The following is a 19,276-nucleotide window of genomic DNA, read 5'->3' on the forward strand; positions in this document are numbered from 1 at the left end:
ACCTATTCTATAAAATAGGGATTATCAGGGTAGTTTAATTGAACCTAGAAACTAAGAAAAATCTTAAGTCAAATGTCGAGTGAACCCACTTTGCATTTCTGTGCTTGTATTTAGAAATGATTATATAATGTTAGCTTATCTGCAGAGATTTTTGAAAATCTCTGAAGAATTAAAGATGCATATATATACTGGAGTGTCTTTCTGTATGTATTTTTTTAAAAAAAGCAATCACATCCTTACTTAAAACAGTATCTTAAGAAAAAACCTGATGTAGAAAATGAGAGGATGCTCTGCTTGGGCTGGTAACCCTCACCCCTCCACTTTCTCAAGAACATATATAGGACTCATCAGAGTGTTAGAAAACCACTAATGTGCCATTCAGTAGTTAATCCTTAATAGGAATGTGACTATAAATTAATGAGGCCAGTTGTATAAGGAAATGCACAGTCATCTCATTACTTAGTGCCATGCCCTGTAAACATTATGCTGAACTGTGTTGGTGAGAGGACACGCTAGCATTATAGCATATCTTGTACCGAGAAACTTAAACTCATATCTTTAGAAAATTGGAAGAGGAAATCTGTATGTCCTGCTTTATGCTTCTCTTATTCAATAATTATCTATATTGGTTTTGTTAAAACTTTGATTAACTTGGATACAGTGAATATTTTTGCTGCTTTAAAATACTAACTTTGGAAGAAGAAAAATTCCAAGATGTATGTACACAGTGGCATCTCCTGTCCTTTTTCAAGCTTATCAGAAGTTGGAGCTGTTTGCCTTGCAACAGTAAATACTCTAAGTCAGACTGTCTGACTTGATTAGCCAATGCTCCTGCTTCCTGGCTATCTGACTTTGTAGTTCTCTGAGACTCAGTTCTTCTTGTCTCTAAATTGGGGTCATAATGTCTATCTCATGTGTTGTGGAGATTATATAAGATCACATGGCAAAGTATTTTGTAAACTCCAAAGCTAATGTTAGGGACTTTTTTGCTCCTATTCTTAAGAGAAAAAAAGCTCAAGACATAAAAATATCTTCAGGTACTATTTTATGTGGAAATGGAATATAATTTTATTTTTGTTAAAGACAATTTTCATAACAGAATTTGCTATTTTACCTGTTTTAAAGTGTATAATTCAGTGTCCTTTAGCACATCCACATTGTTGTGCAGCCACTGTCACAATTTAGTTCTAGAACATTTTTGTTACCCCGAAAAGAAGCTCCATACCCATTAAGCAATCACTTCCCATTTCCCCCCTCCCAGCACACCCTGGTAACCACTAAGCTGCTTTCTATATATTTGCCTATTCTAGATATAAATAGAATCATACAATATGTGGCCTTTTGTGCCTGATTTCTTTCACTAAACAGTATTTGCAAAGTTCACTCACACTGCAGTATCTACCAGTACTTTGTTCCTTCTGCTGCTGCTAAGTCACTTCAGTCGTGTCCCACTCTGTGCGACCCCATAGACGGCAGCCCACCAGGCTCCCCGTCCCTGGGATTCTCCAGGCAAGAACACTGGAGTGGGTTGCCATTTCCTTCTCCAATGCATGAAAGTGAAAAGTGAAGGTGAAGTTGCTCAGTCGTGTCTGACTCTTAGCGACCCCATGGACTGCAGCCCACCAGGCTCCTCCATATAATATTCCATTCTGTGGATATACTGCATTTTGTTTATCCATTCATTAGTTGGTGGACACTTGAGTTGTTTACACCTTTGGGCTGTTTTGAACAGTGTGGCTATGAACATTCACTGTAAGTTTTTATTTAAACACCTATTTTCAGTTCTTGGATATATCCTAGAGTGGAATTGCTGAGTCATATGTAACTTTATATTAACTTTTTGAGGAACTGCCAAATGGTTTTCTATAGCAGCTATGCCATTTTACATTCTAACTCACATTATATTGGGTTTCAGTTTTTCCGCGTTCTCACCAATACTTATTTTCCAATTTCTTTTTTGTTTTTTGTATTATAGCCACATTATTTTGCATAAAAGTGGGATTTCATTGTGCTTTGATTTGTATTTCCCTAATGGTGTTTATTTTGGGGGGGCTCCAAAATCACTGTAGATGGTGATTGCAGCCATGAAATTAAAAGACGCTTATTCCTTGGAAGAAAAGTTATGACCAACCTAGATAGCATATTGAAAAGCAGAGACATTACTTTGCCCACAAAGGTCCGTCTAGTCAAGGCTATGGTTTTTCCCGTGGTCATGTATGGATGTGAGAGTTGGACTGTGAAGAAAGCTGAGCGCTGAAGAATTGATGCTTTTGAACTGTGGTGCTGGAGAAGTATCTTGAGAGTCCCTTGGATTCCAAGGAGATCCAACCAGTCCATTCTAAAGGAGATCAGTCCTGGGTGTTCTTTGGAAGGACTGATGCTAAAGCTGAAACTCTAATACTTTGGCCACCTCATGCAAAGAGTTGACTCATTGGAAAAGACTCTGATGCTGGGAGGGATTGGGGGCAGGAGGAGAAGGGGGCGACAGAGAATGAGATGGCTGGATGGCATCACTGACTCTATGGACGTGAGTTTGAGTGAACTCCGGGAGTTGGTGATGGACAGGGAGGCCTGGCGTGCTGCACTTCATGGGGTCGCAAAGAATCGGACACGACTGAGCGACTGGACTGAACTGAATGGTGTTGAGCACCTTTTGATGTTTTTATTGCCTGGCTGTATATCTTTCTTGGAGAAACGTTTCTTCAAGTTCTTTGCCCATTTTTTAATTGGATTTTTGTCCTTTTTTTTTGACTGCACCATATGGCTTACGGGATGTTAGTTCCCTGACTGACTGAGGCCATGGCAGTGAAAGCCAAGTACTAACCGCTGGAGTACCAGGGAACTCCTTGGTTTTTGTCTTTTTGTTCTTGTTGAGTTACAGAAGTTCTTTATATAGTCTGGATACTACGCCATCATTAGATATCTAATTCACAAGTATTTTTTCCCATTCTGAGGGTTTGGTTCAGTTTAGTCGCTCAGTTGTTTCCGACTCTTTGCAACCCCATGGACTGTAGCACGCCAAGCCTCACTGTCCATCACCAGCTCCTAGAGTTTACCCAGACTGAATCGGTGATGCCATCCAGCCATCTCATCCTCTGTCATCCCCTTTTCCTCCTGCCTTCAATCTTTCCCCGCATCAGGGTCTTTTCAAATGAGTCAGCTCTTCGCATCAGGTAGCCAAAGAATTGGAGTTTCAGCTTCAACATCAGTCCTTCCAGTGAACACTCAGGATTGATCTCCTTTAGGATGGACTTGTTGGATCTCCTTGCAGTCTAAGGGACCCTCTGAAGAGTCTTCTCCAACACCACAGTTCAAAAGCATCAATTCTTTGGTGCTCAGCTTTCATTATAGTCCGACTCTCACATCCATACATGACTACTGGAAAAACCATAGCTTTGACTAGACAGACCTTTGTTTTGCAAAGCAATGTCTCTGCTTTTTAATATGCTGTCTAGGTTGGTCATAGCTTTTCTTCCAAGGAGCCAGCATCTTTTAATTTCATGGCTGCAGTCACCATCTGCAGTGATTTTGGAGCTCCAAAATAAAGTCTCTCACTGTTTCCATTGTTTCCCTGTCTATTTTCCATGAACTGATGGGACCAGATGCCATGATCTACCCCATGAACAGTATGAAAATATCCAGTAAACCATGTTGTAAACTGATGGGCTGTCATTGAGGCTTTGTTGTTCCATTTACAGATCTCAGGCAGAGGAGATTTAGCATAATTCTTAGGGCCCTAGGATTTTTGAAATGGTAAATGAACATTGGCTTCAACGTAAAGTCACCAGATGCATTATCCTCTAAAGAAGAGAGTCAGTCAGTCTATCCTTTGAAGCTTTGAAGCCAGGCATTTTCTCCTCCTCTCTGTGAAAGTCAAAGATGGCATCTGTTTGAAAATCTATTGTTTAGTGTAGCTACTTTCATTCATCATCTTAGTTAGATCTTCTGGATAACTTGCTGCCGCTTCTCCTTCAGCATTTGCTGCTTCACCTTGCACTTTGATGTTGTGGAGATGGCTTCTTTCCTTAAACCTTATGAACCAGCCACTGGTAACTTTAAACTTTTCTTCTGCAACTTCCTCACCTCTCTCAGCCTTCAGAGAGTTGATCTGGATTAGGCTTTGGCTTAAAGGAAAGTTGTGGCTGGCTTGATCTTGTATCCAACCACTAAAACTTTCTTTATGTCAGTGGTAATATGGTGGTTTTGCTTTCTTATCATTCATGTGTTCACTGGAGTAGCACTTTTAATTTCCTTCAAGAACTTTTCCTTTGCATTCACAACGTGGGTTAACTGGCACCAAGAGGCCTAACCTGTCTCAGCTTTCAACATGCCAGTGAGATTAAGCTCTCACTGAGCTTAATCATTTCTAGCTTTTGGTTTAAAATGAGAGACGTGTGACTCTTCTTTTCACTAGACCACTCAAAGGTGATTTTAGGGTTATTAATTGGCTTAATTTCAATATTGTGTGTTTCAGGGAATAGGGAGACCCAGGCAGAGGGAGGGGCTTCCCTGGTGGCTCAAAGAGTAAAGAATCTGCCTGCAGTGCAGGAGACCTGGGTTCGATTCCTGGGTTGGAAAGATCCCCTGGAGAAGGAAATAACAACCCACTCCAGTATTCTTGCCTGGAAAATTCCATGGACAGAGGACCCTGGCAGGCTACAGTCCATGGGGTTGCAAAGAATTGGACACGACTGAGCAACTAACACTTTCACTTTTTCAAGGCAAGGGAGAGAGATGGGAAATGGGTGGTCAGTGGAGCACTCAGAACATAGACAGTGTTTGTTGATTAAGTTTGTTGTCGTATATGGGCATAGTTTGTGGTGCTCCAAAACAGGTACAGTAGTGACATCAGAGATCACTGATCACCATAACAAATATAATAATAATGATGAAATATCATGAGAATTACCAAAATGTGACACAGAGACTTACATGAACTGAGTAAATGCTATTGGAAAAATGGCACCAGTAGACTTGTTCAATGTGATGTTTATCTTAGTTACAGCAGTGATTCAGTAAGCTTTTTACAGAAATAATTTGCATAGCTGGGCCAGCATTCTTGTAGAATTAAAAATGGAATTTCTTGGTCAAGTGGAATTGCCATTTAATTATTAATAGATCTTGTCAAGTTGCCCTTCACAAAAGTTATAGCAGTTTACAATCCCACCAACAGATGTTAAACAGTGCTGTTACCCAGTGTTAAAGAGAATATAGAGAATCCTCAGTATTTTTAATCTTTGTCAAATCTAATATGGTGAAAATATCTAATTTAAAAATCAGGTAGTTCTGTAATGTTTAGAAACCAACAATCCTCTGCCTATCTCTATTCATCCTTGATATATATATGTAATGTATGCTATGCTCTGCTAAGTCACTTCAGTCATGTCCGACTCTGTGCGACGCCATGGACAGCAGCCCACCAGGATGCCCCGTCCCTGGGATTCTCCAGGCAAGAACACTGGAGTGGGTTGCCATTTCCTTCTCCAATGCGTGAAAGTGAAAAGTCAAAGTGAAGTCGCTTAGTCATATCCAACCCTCAGCGACCCCATGACTTCAGCCTACCAGGCTCCTCCATCCGTGGGATTTTCCAGGCAAGAGTACTGGAGTGGGGTGCCATTGCCTTATAAATATAAATAAGTAATATAAAAATATATATATATAAATATATATATATAATTTTACTTTTGAACATGTATTGACATTCTGCCATGGAAAGTGGTGATTATCTTATACTACTACGTCTATACCCATCACATACACACTTTTGCTCCTTCCAGTTTTTAGTAAATAAGTTTTCTGTATTTACATTATTGTGACATGTAAATGTTATTCACAGCTGAACCATGTGGTGTGTTCAGTCACATTTCTTTCCTTGCTTAGGATTCTTTTAGAATGTTTCTTACTGATTTATAAGATGTATGTTAGGAATAAGCATTTTGACATATGTGTTGCAATCTGTTTCCCCAGATTGCTTTGATTTTATTTTTAGGGTTGGTACTTTATAGATTAGATTTTTGAACCATCCTGTGGACTGAGGATTCTATTCCTTGCTGTTCTATTTGGATATCCCATCTTGTTATTCCTTGTTTTCCATCCTGGGGCATCTAAAGTTCTTCTCCCTGCCTAAACAGATTTTAGGTACTTGCTATAGCTATGGGTTTACAGTTCAAACTGTGGTGATTAATAATGGTTAAAACTGATACAACATTATAGAGCAACTATACTCCAAAAAAAATTAATTAAAAAATTCTTTTGCTACTTAGATCTATGTGAAAAGTAAATTTTATTGTTATTTCAAAAAAAACCCAAAATACACATATTAAACACATTAAAATGTCTGTGGAGTAAGGAATGGGAATAAACAAGAATCAAAACAACTCTTTTGAGAATGTTGTGTAAAGGAGAAGCTCTCGGATTGTTGTTGAGTAGTAGAAACATGAGCTGTTAGAGGTTAGCTATCAGAGCTTCACAGAAAATGCTTCTCAGGGCATGCCAAGAAATGATGGAATTAATTGATAAGGCTCTGTTTCTCTCCAACTGAATGAAATTTCCTATTCTTTACTAGTGCTGGTTGGTGGCCCAACCTTCCATCAGGCACCCATGACCATTAAGTAGAAAAACACTAGCTCTGTTCTTCTAGACCAGGTTTCTCAGTAGGGAGCATATTAACATTTTGGCCAGATGATTCTTTATTTTTTTCGGGGGCTATGAGGTGCATCATAGGGTGTTGAGCACCAGCCCTGATTTCTACCTAGAATCTCCTCCCTCTGATTGTAACAACCAAAACTATCTCCAGACATTGTCAAGTGTCCCCTGGGGAGAAAATTGATCCATAATGAGAAACACTGTCCTAGACTCTGGAACCTAGAGCAGCACGGATGTTGCCAGCCATGAGGTTGATTATGAGCGAGTATGCCAATCTACTGGTTTCACTGTCAAGATTATCAGACTTCTTTCTGTAATATAGGAGTTCAAAGAAAAGAAATTTTAGATTAAAAGAAGAGTCTAAATTAACTGCTCTTGGGTTATCCTCTTGGGTTAATCCTACTGTTTTCTGTATTTAAATTTCAGGTACTGTTCTTTTCAGTACCAGCAACAACTATAATAATACCTTACACTGCTTTATAGTTTTGCATTTGTTGATTAAAAACAAAATACTTATCTCATCTGCCATTGCTTTGGAACTTCACAACAAATAGGTTTTATAAGATAGGATAGGGGTTTGTGTCCATTTTTCAGATTAGGAAACTGAAGTGCAAAATCCAGATGTGATTTGCCAGGAGCACATGACCATCATATTGGAGTGCTGGATGTAAAATCTGGTTCTTGGTTAAGTACTCTTTCCATAGAGTACTCAACATTTTTTGAGGTTTCCAAAAGTTTCAGGAGATTGTTGACAGTTCTGCCATAGTCATTTCTGTTTTTCACCCCCTCCTCGCCCCGGGTTTTCCTTTAATGACTTTTGCCCATGTCCTTTTCTTGAATTTCAGTATTTTCACAACCATCCTCACTTTGGTCTATGTTATTTTGCCTCCTCAGGGTTCCCCCTAACTTGGTGACCAGTGCTGGGAGGCAGGACTCGGGAGACAGAAGATCTGGGTTGGAAGCCTAGCTCAGGACTTGATGTTTGGTTTCTCTGTAATTCAGTTTTCATCATCTATTCGAGTCTAATCTTACTTGCTCCTTAGCTCCCTCAGGGATGTTAGGGGAAGGAGTAAGCCTATGCCTGGAAAAGTATCTATCCTATTTTTAAAGATCTCCAAGGAGAAGCTTTCATCATCCCTGTCTGTTACCAAATATACTATCTTTTCAGACTCCTGTCTCCTGAACTGCTATTCCCTCCTGGAATGGATGAGTGGCAAAATCTCCTACCTGGAAATCTTTAAAGTACTATAGATTTTTCTCAGACCGAGACAATAAGAGGGTCACTAGAATGTGGCTAGAGAATGCTGACTAAGATGGTAAAGGGCTGTAATCCACTTTCTGTGAGAAAAACTTTTCTCCCCAGAATATAATTAAAAACTCCTAAGTGTGATCAGCCTTCTCTGAGCCTTGCCTACCTCTGTAGGCTCATTTCTCACACCTCCCTCAGGTACCTGTGTACTCACTCTCTCAAGGATACCTTGTTCCTGCGTCATGATGCCTTTCTCCATCTGCACCTGTTGGACCACCCAGGACAGAGATGATAATTCCTCCATGTTGGGTGGGGCACTTCTGCTCTGCTTTTTTGGCCACCAGGACCTGCGTATAGCACTTATACTGCATTATCGGAGAAGGCAATGGCACCCCATTCCAGTACTCTTGCCTGGAAAATCCCATGGACGGAGGAGCCTGGTAGGCTGCAGTCCATGGGGTCGCTAAGAGTCAGACACGACTGAGCAACTTCACTTTCACTTTTCACTTTCATGCATTGGAGAAGGAAATGGCAGCCCACTCTAGTGTTCTTGCCTGGAGAATCCCAGGGACAGGGGAGCCTGGTGGGCTGCCGTCTCTAGGGTCGCACAGAGTTGGACACAACTAAAGCAACTTAGCAGCAGCAGCATACTGCATTATGGTTGTTTATCCTAAGTAGACTTCTCCTTGAGAAGCTTTTGTCTATCAACTCTGAATTCCCCAGTCCTTAGCCTGGTGTCCAGTAAATGCCCAGCAAGTGTTTGTTAAATGACTGCTTGAGTGACTTTTACCTGAAGAGGAGAAGACTTGAGGGGAAAAGACATAATTTGCGGTATTAGGAAAGTAGGCATAAGCAATAGGGAGTAAATATACTCTGCACTTCTCTGAGGGACAAGAATTTGACTCAGAGGCAGAAGGTAGACAAAGGCAGGTTTTTTCAGGTCAGCAATAGGAAAGAACTATCTAGCACATCTTTTATCACTGGACTATCTGCTTCTTATGATACAGTTGACCATTTTCCAGGGGTGTGGTAGGAGGTAATTGCCAACCCAGTTTTTTCTCTTTGTAATATTCTAGCAATACTTGGGGTCTTACCAGGTCACAGAAACCATGCAGACTATATCTGCTTGCTGGGCTTCTGAATGATCTTCAGATAATAGCCACGCCTTCCTTTAGTTTTGTCCAGGCCTGTTATCCCAGTGTCTTCAGCTGTTTGTTATGTGATTTGGTTTCCAGACCCTTTGTAATCCTGGCTACTCTGTTATGGTCATGTTTATTCATCAGTGTTCTTTGTGTATTGTGGACCTAAAACCAGATCTCAGGGCTGAAGGATTCTTTGACAGAGCAGCGAAAGGTAGAGCTACTTGCTCCTTCATTCAGGGTTTACTCTTAGTTAAGTAGCATAGTGTTGCCTTGGCTTTTGGATAATGACCCTGTTGGCATATATTCCCTGGCAATTTGTAGTCAGGTGAAACCCCTAGATCTCTTTCATGTGAGCAGCTCCTTCCCCATCCTATACTTGGGTAGTTGGTGAAGTTTCAGCCTGAGGTTTTGGTTCTTCATTTCGGCTTACCAGATCACAGAATGGTAGATCTAGAAGAACTGTAGGAATGAGCTTCATTCATTTTGGATCTTGTTTCTATTTTCCATGTTCACTGCCTTGCTCCTCTCTCCTTTCTCCCAAGCTTTGTGTTGCTCACAGTTTGATAAGCAGATCCTTTGTATTTTCATCTGAATCATTCATGACAGTATTGATCAGAGCTTTGGAGCATATCCCAGACCTTCTTCCGGTTGACCTCTGTCCATTTATCAGCAATTTTTTTTCAAGCTGATTCAAGCTGTGAGTCTCTTACTTTGTTGTGCTACCTGGTCTTGTAGTTTTCATTTCATCCTTGGTATTCCTCTGCAGTCAAGCATAGTAGGTGATCTCTGTCCCCACAACACAGGCAAATAAGAAGTGATGAGAATCCTGAAAGTCAGACGTGCCTCTGGCATGGGAGCTAGTGTCCAGAGAAGGATGTAATCTGGCAGCTCTTTTTTGTTTTCATGAATTACAGTTTCTGAGATGAAAGAAATCTAAACAAAGTCCATTTGAATAAGGGCTAGCTAACTTTTCCTGTAGCATCTAACATTATCATGTCAACTGTGTAGTCTTGTGGAGAAGCTGAGATTGTTCCTCGGTAAATGTTTGCTGAAAGAATCAGTAAGTCAGTTTCAGGCTGGTCTTCACTTCAGCTTCATATTTGCAGATTCAGGGAAAGAGGATGAATGGCTTTCACACATACATGTGCACTTGCATACACACACACACACACACACGCACACACACACACACGTACGCACAACACCATAATGAAACTCCTTCAGAACCAGCTTCGCATAATGAATAATGCAATAAATGAAATTAAAAACACTCTGGAGGCAACAAATAGTAGAATAACAGAGGCAGAAGATAGGATTAGTGAATTAGAAGATAGAATGGTAGAAATAAATGAATCAGAGAGGATAAAAGAAAAACGAATTAAAAGAAATGAGGACAATCTCAGAGACCTCCAGGACAATATTAAACGCTACAACATTCGAATCATAGGGGTTCCAGAAGAAGAAGACAAAAAGAAAGACCATGAGAAAATACTTGAGGAGATAATAGTTGAAAACTTCCCTAAAATGGGGAAGGAAATAATCACCCAAGTCCAAGAAACCCAGAGAGTCCCAAACAGGATAAACCCAAGGAGAAACACCCCAAGACACATATTAATCAAATTAACAAAGATCAAACACAAAGAACAAATATTAAAAGCAGCAAGGGAAAAACAACAAATAACACACAAGGGAATTCCCATAAGGATAACAGCTGATCTTTCAATAGAAACTCTTCAAGCCAGGAGGGAATGGCAAGACATACTTAAAATGATGAAAGAAAATAATCTACAGCCCAGATTATTGTACCCAGCAAGGATCTCATTCAAGTATGAAGGAGAAATCAAAAGCTTTTCAGACAAGCAAAAGCTGAGAGAATTCTGCACCACCAAACCAGCTCTCCAACAAATACTAAAGGATATTCTCTAGACAGGAAACACAAAAATGGTGTATAAACTCGAACCCAAAACAATAAAGTAAATGGCAACGGGATCATACTTATTAGTAATTACCTTAAACGTAAATGGGTTGAATGCCCCAACCAAAAGACAAAGACTGGCTGAATGGATACAAAAACAAGACCCCTACATATGTTGTCTACAAGAGACCCACCTCAAAACAGGGGTCACATACAGACTGAAAGTGAAGGGCTGGAAAAAGATTTTCCATGCAAATTGGGACCAAAAGAAAGCAGGAGTCACAACACTCGTATCAGATAAATTAGACTTTAAAACAAAGGCTGTGAAAAGAGACAAGGTCACTACATAATGATCAAAGGATCAATCCAAGAAGAAGATATAACAATTATAAATATATATCCACCCAACATGGGAGCACCGCAGTATGTAAGACAAATCCTAACAAGTATGAAAGGAGAAATTAACAATAACACAATAATAGTGGGAGACTTTAATACCCCACTCACACTTATGGATAGATCAACTAAACAGAAAATTAACAAGGGGAAAAAAAAAAAAAAACATGTATCTATAAAGAAAAAAAAAAAAAGAACCAGCTTCGCTTGTGGCTTCCCTTGTGACTCAACTGGTAAAGAATCCGCCTGCAATATGGGAGACCTGGGTTCGATCCCTGGGCTGGGAAGATCTCCTGGTGAAGGGAAAGGCTACCCACTCCAGTATTCTGGCCTGGAGAATTCCATGGACTGTATAGTCCATGGGGTAGCAAAGAGTCGGACACGACTGAGCGACTTTCACTCTCACTTTTCAGAACCAGCCAGAGCACTGCCGTTTCTGGCCAGTCTCCCCTTGACAGCTTCTGCCAGCACTGTTGCACCTCTCCTCTGAACTCCCATGTCAGTGCTTGACGCTTTGCATGACTGCCCAGTTCCTGCATTTATGTCTCATTACCCCAGATTCTGGAGGAGAAGTTAGGGCCACAGCTTCCCCTTCTTTTGTGCCTTTCATGGCATCAAGTATAAGCATTTGGTTAAACAAACTGTTGAACCAGAGTATTGCCACCAGATGGCACCAGAGTCCCTGCCATTAGTCTTGAGAATTTTGAGTAACTTTCAGCCATTTATTGCCAAGCTAGCCATTAAAAATGCCTTCAACTTAATTTATTAAGCAGAATGCCAGTAGATACTACAGTAGACACAAATAAATTAACCAGGCAGAATTGTAACTTACCATTTTCCCCATGGTAAACTGTTGTGTTCACCCAGCCCCTTTGCCTGCCCCTTGTCGGGCACTGGGCTCTCACCCCAGCAGCTGCTTTCAAGGCCCTGAACAGAATCTGGCTTTCAAACTTCCCTAGCAGAGAGTGTCTTGATACCTCACCACTTTTAATATGTTGATTATTTTAGTTACCTCATTGCAATCTTTGCTCCCTTATATATGTGACTTTATGAATTTTTGATCATGTGAAGCCATTGTAAGAGTTCTCATTTATTTAAGCAACTGTGCTTACTATGCAGTTGTGCTTATGGTTTTATACACATTGTTGCCATTGAAATATTTTTGTTTTTAGTCACTCAGTCATGTCTGACTCTGTAACTTCTTGGATTCTGCAACTTCCAGACTCCTCTACCTATGGGATTTTCCAGGCAAGAATACTGGAGTGGGTTGCTATTTCCTTCTCCAGGGGATCTTCCCAACCCAGGAATTGAACCCATGTCTTCTGCATTGCAGGCTGATTCTTTACCATTGAGCCACCTGGAAAGCTGACATTGAAATAAAAGAGCTATCATATTGAATCCTTACATTATATTTATTACATTACTTGTATTGAATGCTTGCCTTGTTGGGTACTGTTCTGAAAGTTTTCCATGCATTAACACATAATCTGTATAGCCTAATGGAGTAGATACTCTTAACCTCGTTTATACTTTAAAAAACTGAGGCTATCAGAGCTGAGTGACTTGCCTAGGCAACAGTAAGTAGCTATATTGGGATTCATATCTAGATATCTTTAATTCTTAAGTCGCTAGTCATTTCATTGTATTATATCATTCTACTGTGTCCACTTGATCTTTAATGATTTTTTCTTCTTTAGAAAGGGTCTAAAGTTTTATTGAGTCATTAAATAAGGATTTGATCTATGTTATTCGCCTGCTGCTAGACTGTTAGCTCCTTGAGGACAGGAACTAGAAGTCATGTTTATTTCTCTTCCCATTAAATGCGCAGTAAATACTTGATGGATGAGTGAGAGTGCACACTGCCTTTACTCTCCCAGGGAGTCTGCGATACAAGGCTCAGCTAAGGTCTAACAGAACCTTAGTGTGCTAGAACTTAAAGGGCTTTGAAAATCAAGTCAAACCCTCCTTGGGGTGACGTAATGATTTGGAGGCAGATCAGAACTAGAATCCAGGTTTGCTGGGCCTCTACCAGGACATATGTTTCGAAGAACCTAAAGTGAAAGTCGCTCAGTCGTGTCCGACTCTTTGCGACCCTATGGACTGTAGCCTGCCAGGCTCTCTGACCATGGAATTCTCCAGGCAAGAAGGCTGGAGTGGGTTGCCATTTCCTTCTCCAGGGTATCTTCTTGACCCAGGAATCAAACGCAGGTCTCCTGCATTGCAGGCAGATTCTTTACCAACTGAGCTATGAGGGAAGCCCAGACTTGCTCCTAACTATGTCTTTCTTCCACTGCAAATAAAATCCAATTCCTAACCCAAAATATGCATAGCTACAGCTCATGTGGGGATAATTATCTTGACTTGCTTTCTACCCACCCCTTCCCCACCAGAACATGCTATTGGTGATGGGGAGTGGGAAAGAGGCTGTGAGGGCAGGCTGGTTGTTGTTATGTAAAAAGCCAAGTTTTTGGAAAAGCTGGAAGTAGACAAGAATTCCTGTTCTTTCTTAGAGAAAACATATGTGACTGGACCATGTGATTGAATTCTTCTCAAGTCTCTGGGCCTACTGCTTTATAAACACCCCCATGAGCCTGTCAGAGTAAATGATGTGAAGGCTGAAGACCATGCAGCCCTTCTTTGCACACCCACCTTCATCTACCCACTTCTAGTGTCATGATTCTGGTTGCCTTATCCCCTAGTTTAAATATTTTAGAATGCTTCATTCAGGGAGTCATTCACTCCACTGCAGGGAGTCCCTACAGTGGAACTGGTCCTGAGGCTGCATTGTTCACTGAGCAGTGGGCAGACAGCACTAAAGGCTCTAAGGCAAAGTGGCTGATCACCATTTTCTCCCTCTCTGTCTTTTAAAATATACAAATAACACTAAAAAACTAAAGCTTTTTCTTGCCACAGAGCAGTCTATAAAAATAGAGTAGTAGCTACAACTAAAAAGATGCTTTAAGCTGCACTATCCAATCTGATGTAGCAGTGGAACTCCTGAAATGTGACTGGTCTGTTTTGAGATATATTGTAAATATAAAACATCGGATTTTAAAACCTTACTACAAAAAAAAAAAGAGTAAAATGTTTCATGGGTAGTTTATATTAAGTATGTGTCAAAAGGGTAATATTTTAGATGTATTGGGTTAAATAAAATATATTATTAAAATTAAGATCATCTGTGTCTCTCTACTTTTTTAAAGCATAGCTATTGTAAAACTTAAAATTACACATATGACTCGTGTTATATTTGGACTAGGCAGCACTAGTCTAGAAATCCTCAAGAGTAAATATTTTCTCAAAAGTTTTCTCTTCTGTGAAACTTTAGGATGCTAGCTGCTATTGTCCTCTCTATACCCACCCCCCCCCTTTTAAAAAAATATATTCTTTCATTTCATTTAATACCAGGAAGAAAGCCTCTGAGTGCCAATTATCTTTTTTATACCTGCTGCTCACCTGAGAAGAGTGCCATCTAGTGACAGTTGGGTGGTTGGGGAAGGAGTTAGAAGACTTGGGGAAGCAGAAGACTGGTGTTGGTCCCAGCTTCTGACTTAGAATCGTTGTATACATTTGGAACACCTTAGCTAACAAGTCTGAGGTGGAAGGAGGGAAAGTAAAATAGATACTCTTATAACAGAATTGTGCCTCTCTCTTAAGGTTCTAGTCTAGCTTTCCCCTCAGTTATCTAAATTCATTGAGGATCTATCATGGGCCAGAGTATGGCCTTGTCACTGCTCTCAAGGAGCTTACAGTAAGGTAGAGAATGAATTCAAACCTAGCCTCATACTCTAGATAAGCACTGTAATGATGGTAGAAAGGAAAATGCTTTTGGAGCATTGGGAAATCGTGACTTATTCTGCCTAGCAAGGAGACTGAAGGCTTCATGTGTCTCTCATATGGTACTCTCAGGCTGAAAGTCAGGTGGGAAGGATGTTTTAGTCTCAGAGCGGGACACCTTGACTGCAGTCATGGGGAGTGGTAGAAGATGGTCCTGAAACAGTCGTTTGGAGCTCCATTGTAGGAGATATGACTGCCTAAGGATGTCAGATCTTATCTATAGAAAGGGGGACCTCAGAGGGTTCTAAGCAGTGGAGTGACATGTTCACAACTGTGTATGCTCCTGGGAAGGATAAATTGGAACAGAGACATTGAATTCAGGGAGACTTAATGCGGTCATGGTCAGCCAGGTAAGAGACAGCAAGGGCTCAAATGGAAAGGAAAGAGTAGATACAGTGAACAGTTGGGTGGGGGAAAAGGTTGGTGTCAAGCATGGTCCCAGGGTTTCTAACTTGGGTCACTAGGAGGTGCTTTTATCCAAAACTGGAAGTGCAAAGAAAGGATCAGGCTAAAATGGAACACAAAAGACATGCTCTGGATTTGTGAATGGATCTGCAGAGGAAGCTGGCTAGAGCTGAAGTGCTTATGTTTGTGTTTCAGATGGTGACCCTCTTTCAGATGTGGGTTGTTCCCCTCTATTTCACAGTGAAGCTGCACTGGTGGAGGTTCCTAGTGATCTGGATCTTGTTCTCTGCTGTCACAGCCTTTGTCACCTTCCGAGCCACCCGAAAACCACTAGTCCAGACAACCCCAAGGTGAGAATTTAGCTAGTGGGTAGTGGGAAGGAGCCAAGTTTCCTGAAACTAATGGGTTGGGATGCATGGGAGGTGGGTGGGCTTAAACTGGGGGAAAAAAAATTGCAGTTTTTATCTGCCAAGATTACTTGGCACACAGCCCCACCAAAACAAGCTGATTGGGAGATCTCCTGCCCCATTCACAGAATAAAACCCCCCAAATATTTCCCTATAGCTTACCTTACGGTTTACATCAAGGTCTGTTTATATTAAAAGCTAACAATATAAGTAAGCAAATCCTGGTTCTTATGGTCTCATTTTAAGTGTTGTTTTCTTTTGTGAACTCTTCTCTGATCTCTAAGTAGATTTTCTGTCACATTCTCTTCCTAGTGCCCTGTAGCTTTCCTTCATAGAACTTACCACAGTTTATGACTAAATATTATTTTAAGTGTCTGTCTCCCCCACTAACTAACTGTGAGATCAGGAGCCACATCCATGTTGTTTGTCACTGTATATCCAGGCTCTGCCAAAGGGCCTGGCACATAGTAGCCTATTCTGAATTTTTGTTGAATGAATGAATCTTAGCAAATTTAAACTGGAGAATTATAACAAACAATACTTCCTTCTTTGGTCACAAAGCAGCCCCTTCCTGTATAATTCTTTGTATTTCCAAATGCATTTCTCATCTGATCCTCCCAACCAGCTTGTGAGGTCATTTATATCTATGTTTGACAGAAAAAAAAGAGAGAGAGATTTTCTCATTCATTCATTCAACAAGCACCTGCTCTGTGTCAGGCCCTGTGCTGAGTGCTGGGGATACAGAGCTGAATAAGACATGGTCCCTGCCCTCAAGGAGTACTCGTTTTAATGGAGGAGATGGACAAGAAAGCAGCTGTTTCAGTGCAGTTGGTAAGTGCTTTGAGACACGTGTGCAGGTCTAGGAGAGCCTAACAGAGGAACTGGCCAGTCTCAGAGTTGTAACTACCTGATCCAGAGACCTCCAACTTGAAACTTACTCTTTTTCCCATGCTTCTTATGTTCTACTTTACTGCCAGCCTTTTCTTGGCCTTCTATTATTCTACATGTTTGTTTTATTCTACAAAATAAAGTTTACTTACAAGGTGAAGTCAGTGATCCAGAACCGCCTCTCTGGCTATGGTAGTTTGTTGTTATGGAGAAGGAAATGGCAGCCCATTCCAGTACTCTTGCCTGGAAAATCCCATGGACAGAGGAGCCTGGTAGGCTACAGTCCATGGGGTGGCTAAGAGTCAGCATGACTGAGCGACCTCACTTTGACTTTTCACTTTCATGCATTGGAGAAGGAAATGGCAACCCACTCCAGTGTTCTTGCCTGGAGAGTCCCAGGGATGGAGGAGCCTGGTGGGGTGCCGTCTATGGAGTCGCACAGAGTCAGACACGACTGAAGCGACTCAACAGCAGCAGCCGTTTGTTGTTGCTGTTGCTTAGTTGATAAGTTGTGTCTGACTCTTTTGTGAGCCCATGGACTTCAGCCCGCCAGGCTCCTCTGTCCATGGGATTTCCCAATCAAAAATACTGGAGTGGGTTTCAATTTCCTTCTCCTAGGAATCTTTCCTACACAGGGATCAAACCTGCATCTCCTGCTTGGCAGGAAGGTTCTTTACCACTGAGCCACCTGGAAAGTCTCCTATAGTAAAAGCCATTATAAAATATATAGGCTCTGGAGCCAGATGGATGTGGATTGGAAACCCCCAACCCTGCCATTTGTTAATTATATGACCCATATGACTGCATGTTTCTCAGCCTTGAATTCTTTATCCCTAAAAATGCAATAATAATTGCTACCTCATATAGGGTAATATGAAGAAAGTATAATAAAGCATGTTAAGTATCATCAGGTAATTTAAATATATTAGCTAAATGACTGAAAATATGTTTTTAACATGAGAGGTTTTCAGTGATTAACAACTAGCATTCAATAATGCTTTACAGTTTCAAAGCACTTTCATAAACATCCACATTTATTTTTGCAGCATTTATTGACCATATATTTTATACACTAGGAAATGGGCTATATACAATCCAGTGAGAAAGGTAGTAAGGGGTTCCTGTTTTAGGACTTAATAAACTTGTCTCAAGTTAATATGACTTACCTGGGGTTACTTAATCCACGTTCCTCCTAAAATGCCATATCCTTTCCGCTGTGTCTCACTCCCAGCTGATCATTGCAGACTCTGGATGGTGGAGCTTCTGTGGTCTTTGAAGGTGGACACTGCAAGGTGTTTGGGTCCCTTTGCTAACCTGAGAAGTCATTATACCCTTGCTTAGCCACAGCAGGGAGGCCCAAGCAGGGACCTTGAGCATCTTCCCTCAAGCCCATTAGAGTGACAGTAACCTTGTTGGCTCTCAATAGCTAGACGGATTTGCTGAGTTGCTCTTTAGCTCTCCTTGCCAGGAGAACAGTGGCCCATGATATAAGGGACCTACGTCCACAGCATTTAAAAGGCTCTGGTACATTCTGGGAACAGTCTTTCCTCTCCGAACCTACTTGCAGTCAACCAACCAGATTCCATACTTCTTTTCATTGGATCCTAGGGAGCATGGCTCCTCTTTCAGGAGAATCTCATACCCCCATCAAACCCCCACTCTCCAACCCACACCACTGACACACACACACATCCAAATAAAGGTATTCTTTGAGTGCCTCCTTCCTTATCCCTTCTCTTCCAAGGGGGAAAAAAATTCAGAAGCAAACTCATTAGACATCATTCATTTTGTTATTGTTCTGTGGGTTAGAACAAAGCAGTATTCAGATTAACCATGCCCAGTTACAAAAGCCTGTAGCTAATTCTACCTCTTATTCATTTTTCCTTGAATCCTCTTTCCTGGCAAGAATACCTGTTTCCTTCTGAGCATAGCTATAGTTACTGATTTTCACTTCCTTATCCAGCTAACCTAAATTTGACATGACATAGTTGTCTGAGGTTAGGCAGGCGTTCTTTGTTTGATGTTGAAACCTCCTTTAAAAAAAAAAAAACAAACACTGAAGGATAATTGCTTTACAGAATTTTGTTTTCTGTCAAACATCAACATGAATCAGCCATAGGCATACATTTATGCCCTCCCTCTTGAACCTCCCTCCCATCTCCCTCCCCATCCCACTCCTCTAGGTTGATACAGAGCCCCTGTTTGGGTTTTCTGAGACATACATCAAATTCCTGTTGGCTATCTATTTTACATATGTTGAAACCTCCTTTTAATGCTCCCTTTTCTTCCCTTGGTTTGAGACCAGGAAAATATAAATACCAAAATACAAATACAAAATACCTCCCGGGTATGTGGAGGTGTTTTGCAATTGAGGGAGTGATCAGCCATGTAT

The 19,276-nt window shown here is 40.9% G+C and overlaps 1 protein-coding gene across 4 annotated transcripts in view; it reads left to right on the forward strand.

Annotated features, from left to right (window-relative positions):
* The window catches only part of RNF121 (ring finger protein 121), an 84,080-nt gene that overhangs the window by 42,855 nt on the left and 21,949 nt on the right, over positions 1–19,276 (forward strand). For all 4 annotated transcript variants that reach the window (NM_001102245.1, XM_059874944.1, XM_005216204.4 and 1 more), the window contains 1 exon segment: positions 15,785–15,939. In NM_001102245.1, coding sequence (NP_001095715.1) covers positions 15,785–15,939 — 155 coding nt within the window.

The sequence above is a fragment of the Bos taurus genome, chromosome 15, assembly GCF_002263795.3.
Source record: "Bos taurus isolate L1 Dominette 01449 registration number 42190680 breed Hereford chromosome 15, ARS-UCD2.0, whole genome shotgun sequence".
Lineage (NCBI taxonomy): Eukaryota > Metazoa > Chordata > Mammalia > Artiodactyla > Bovidae > Bos > Bos taurus.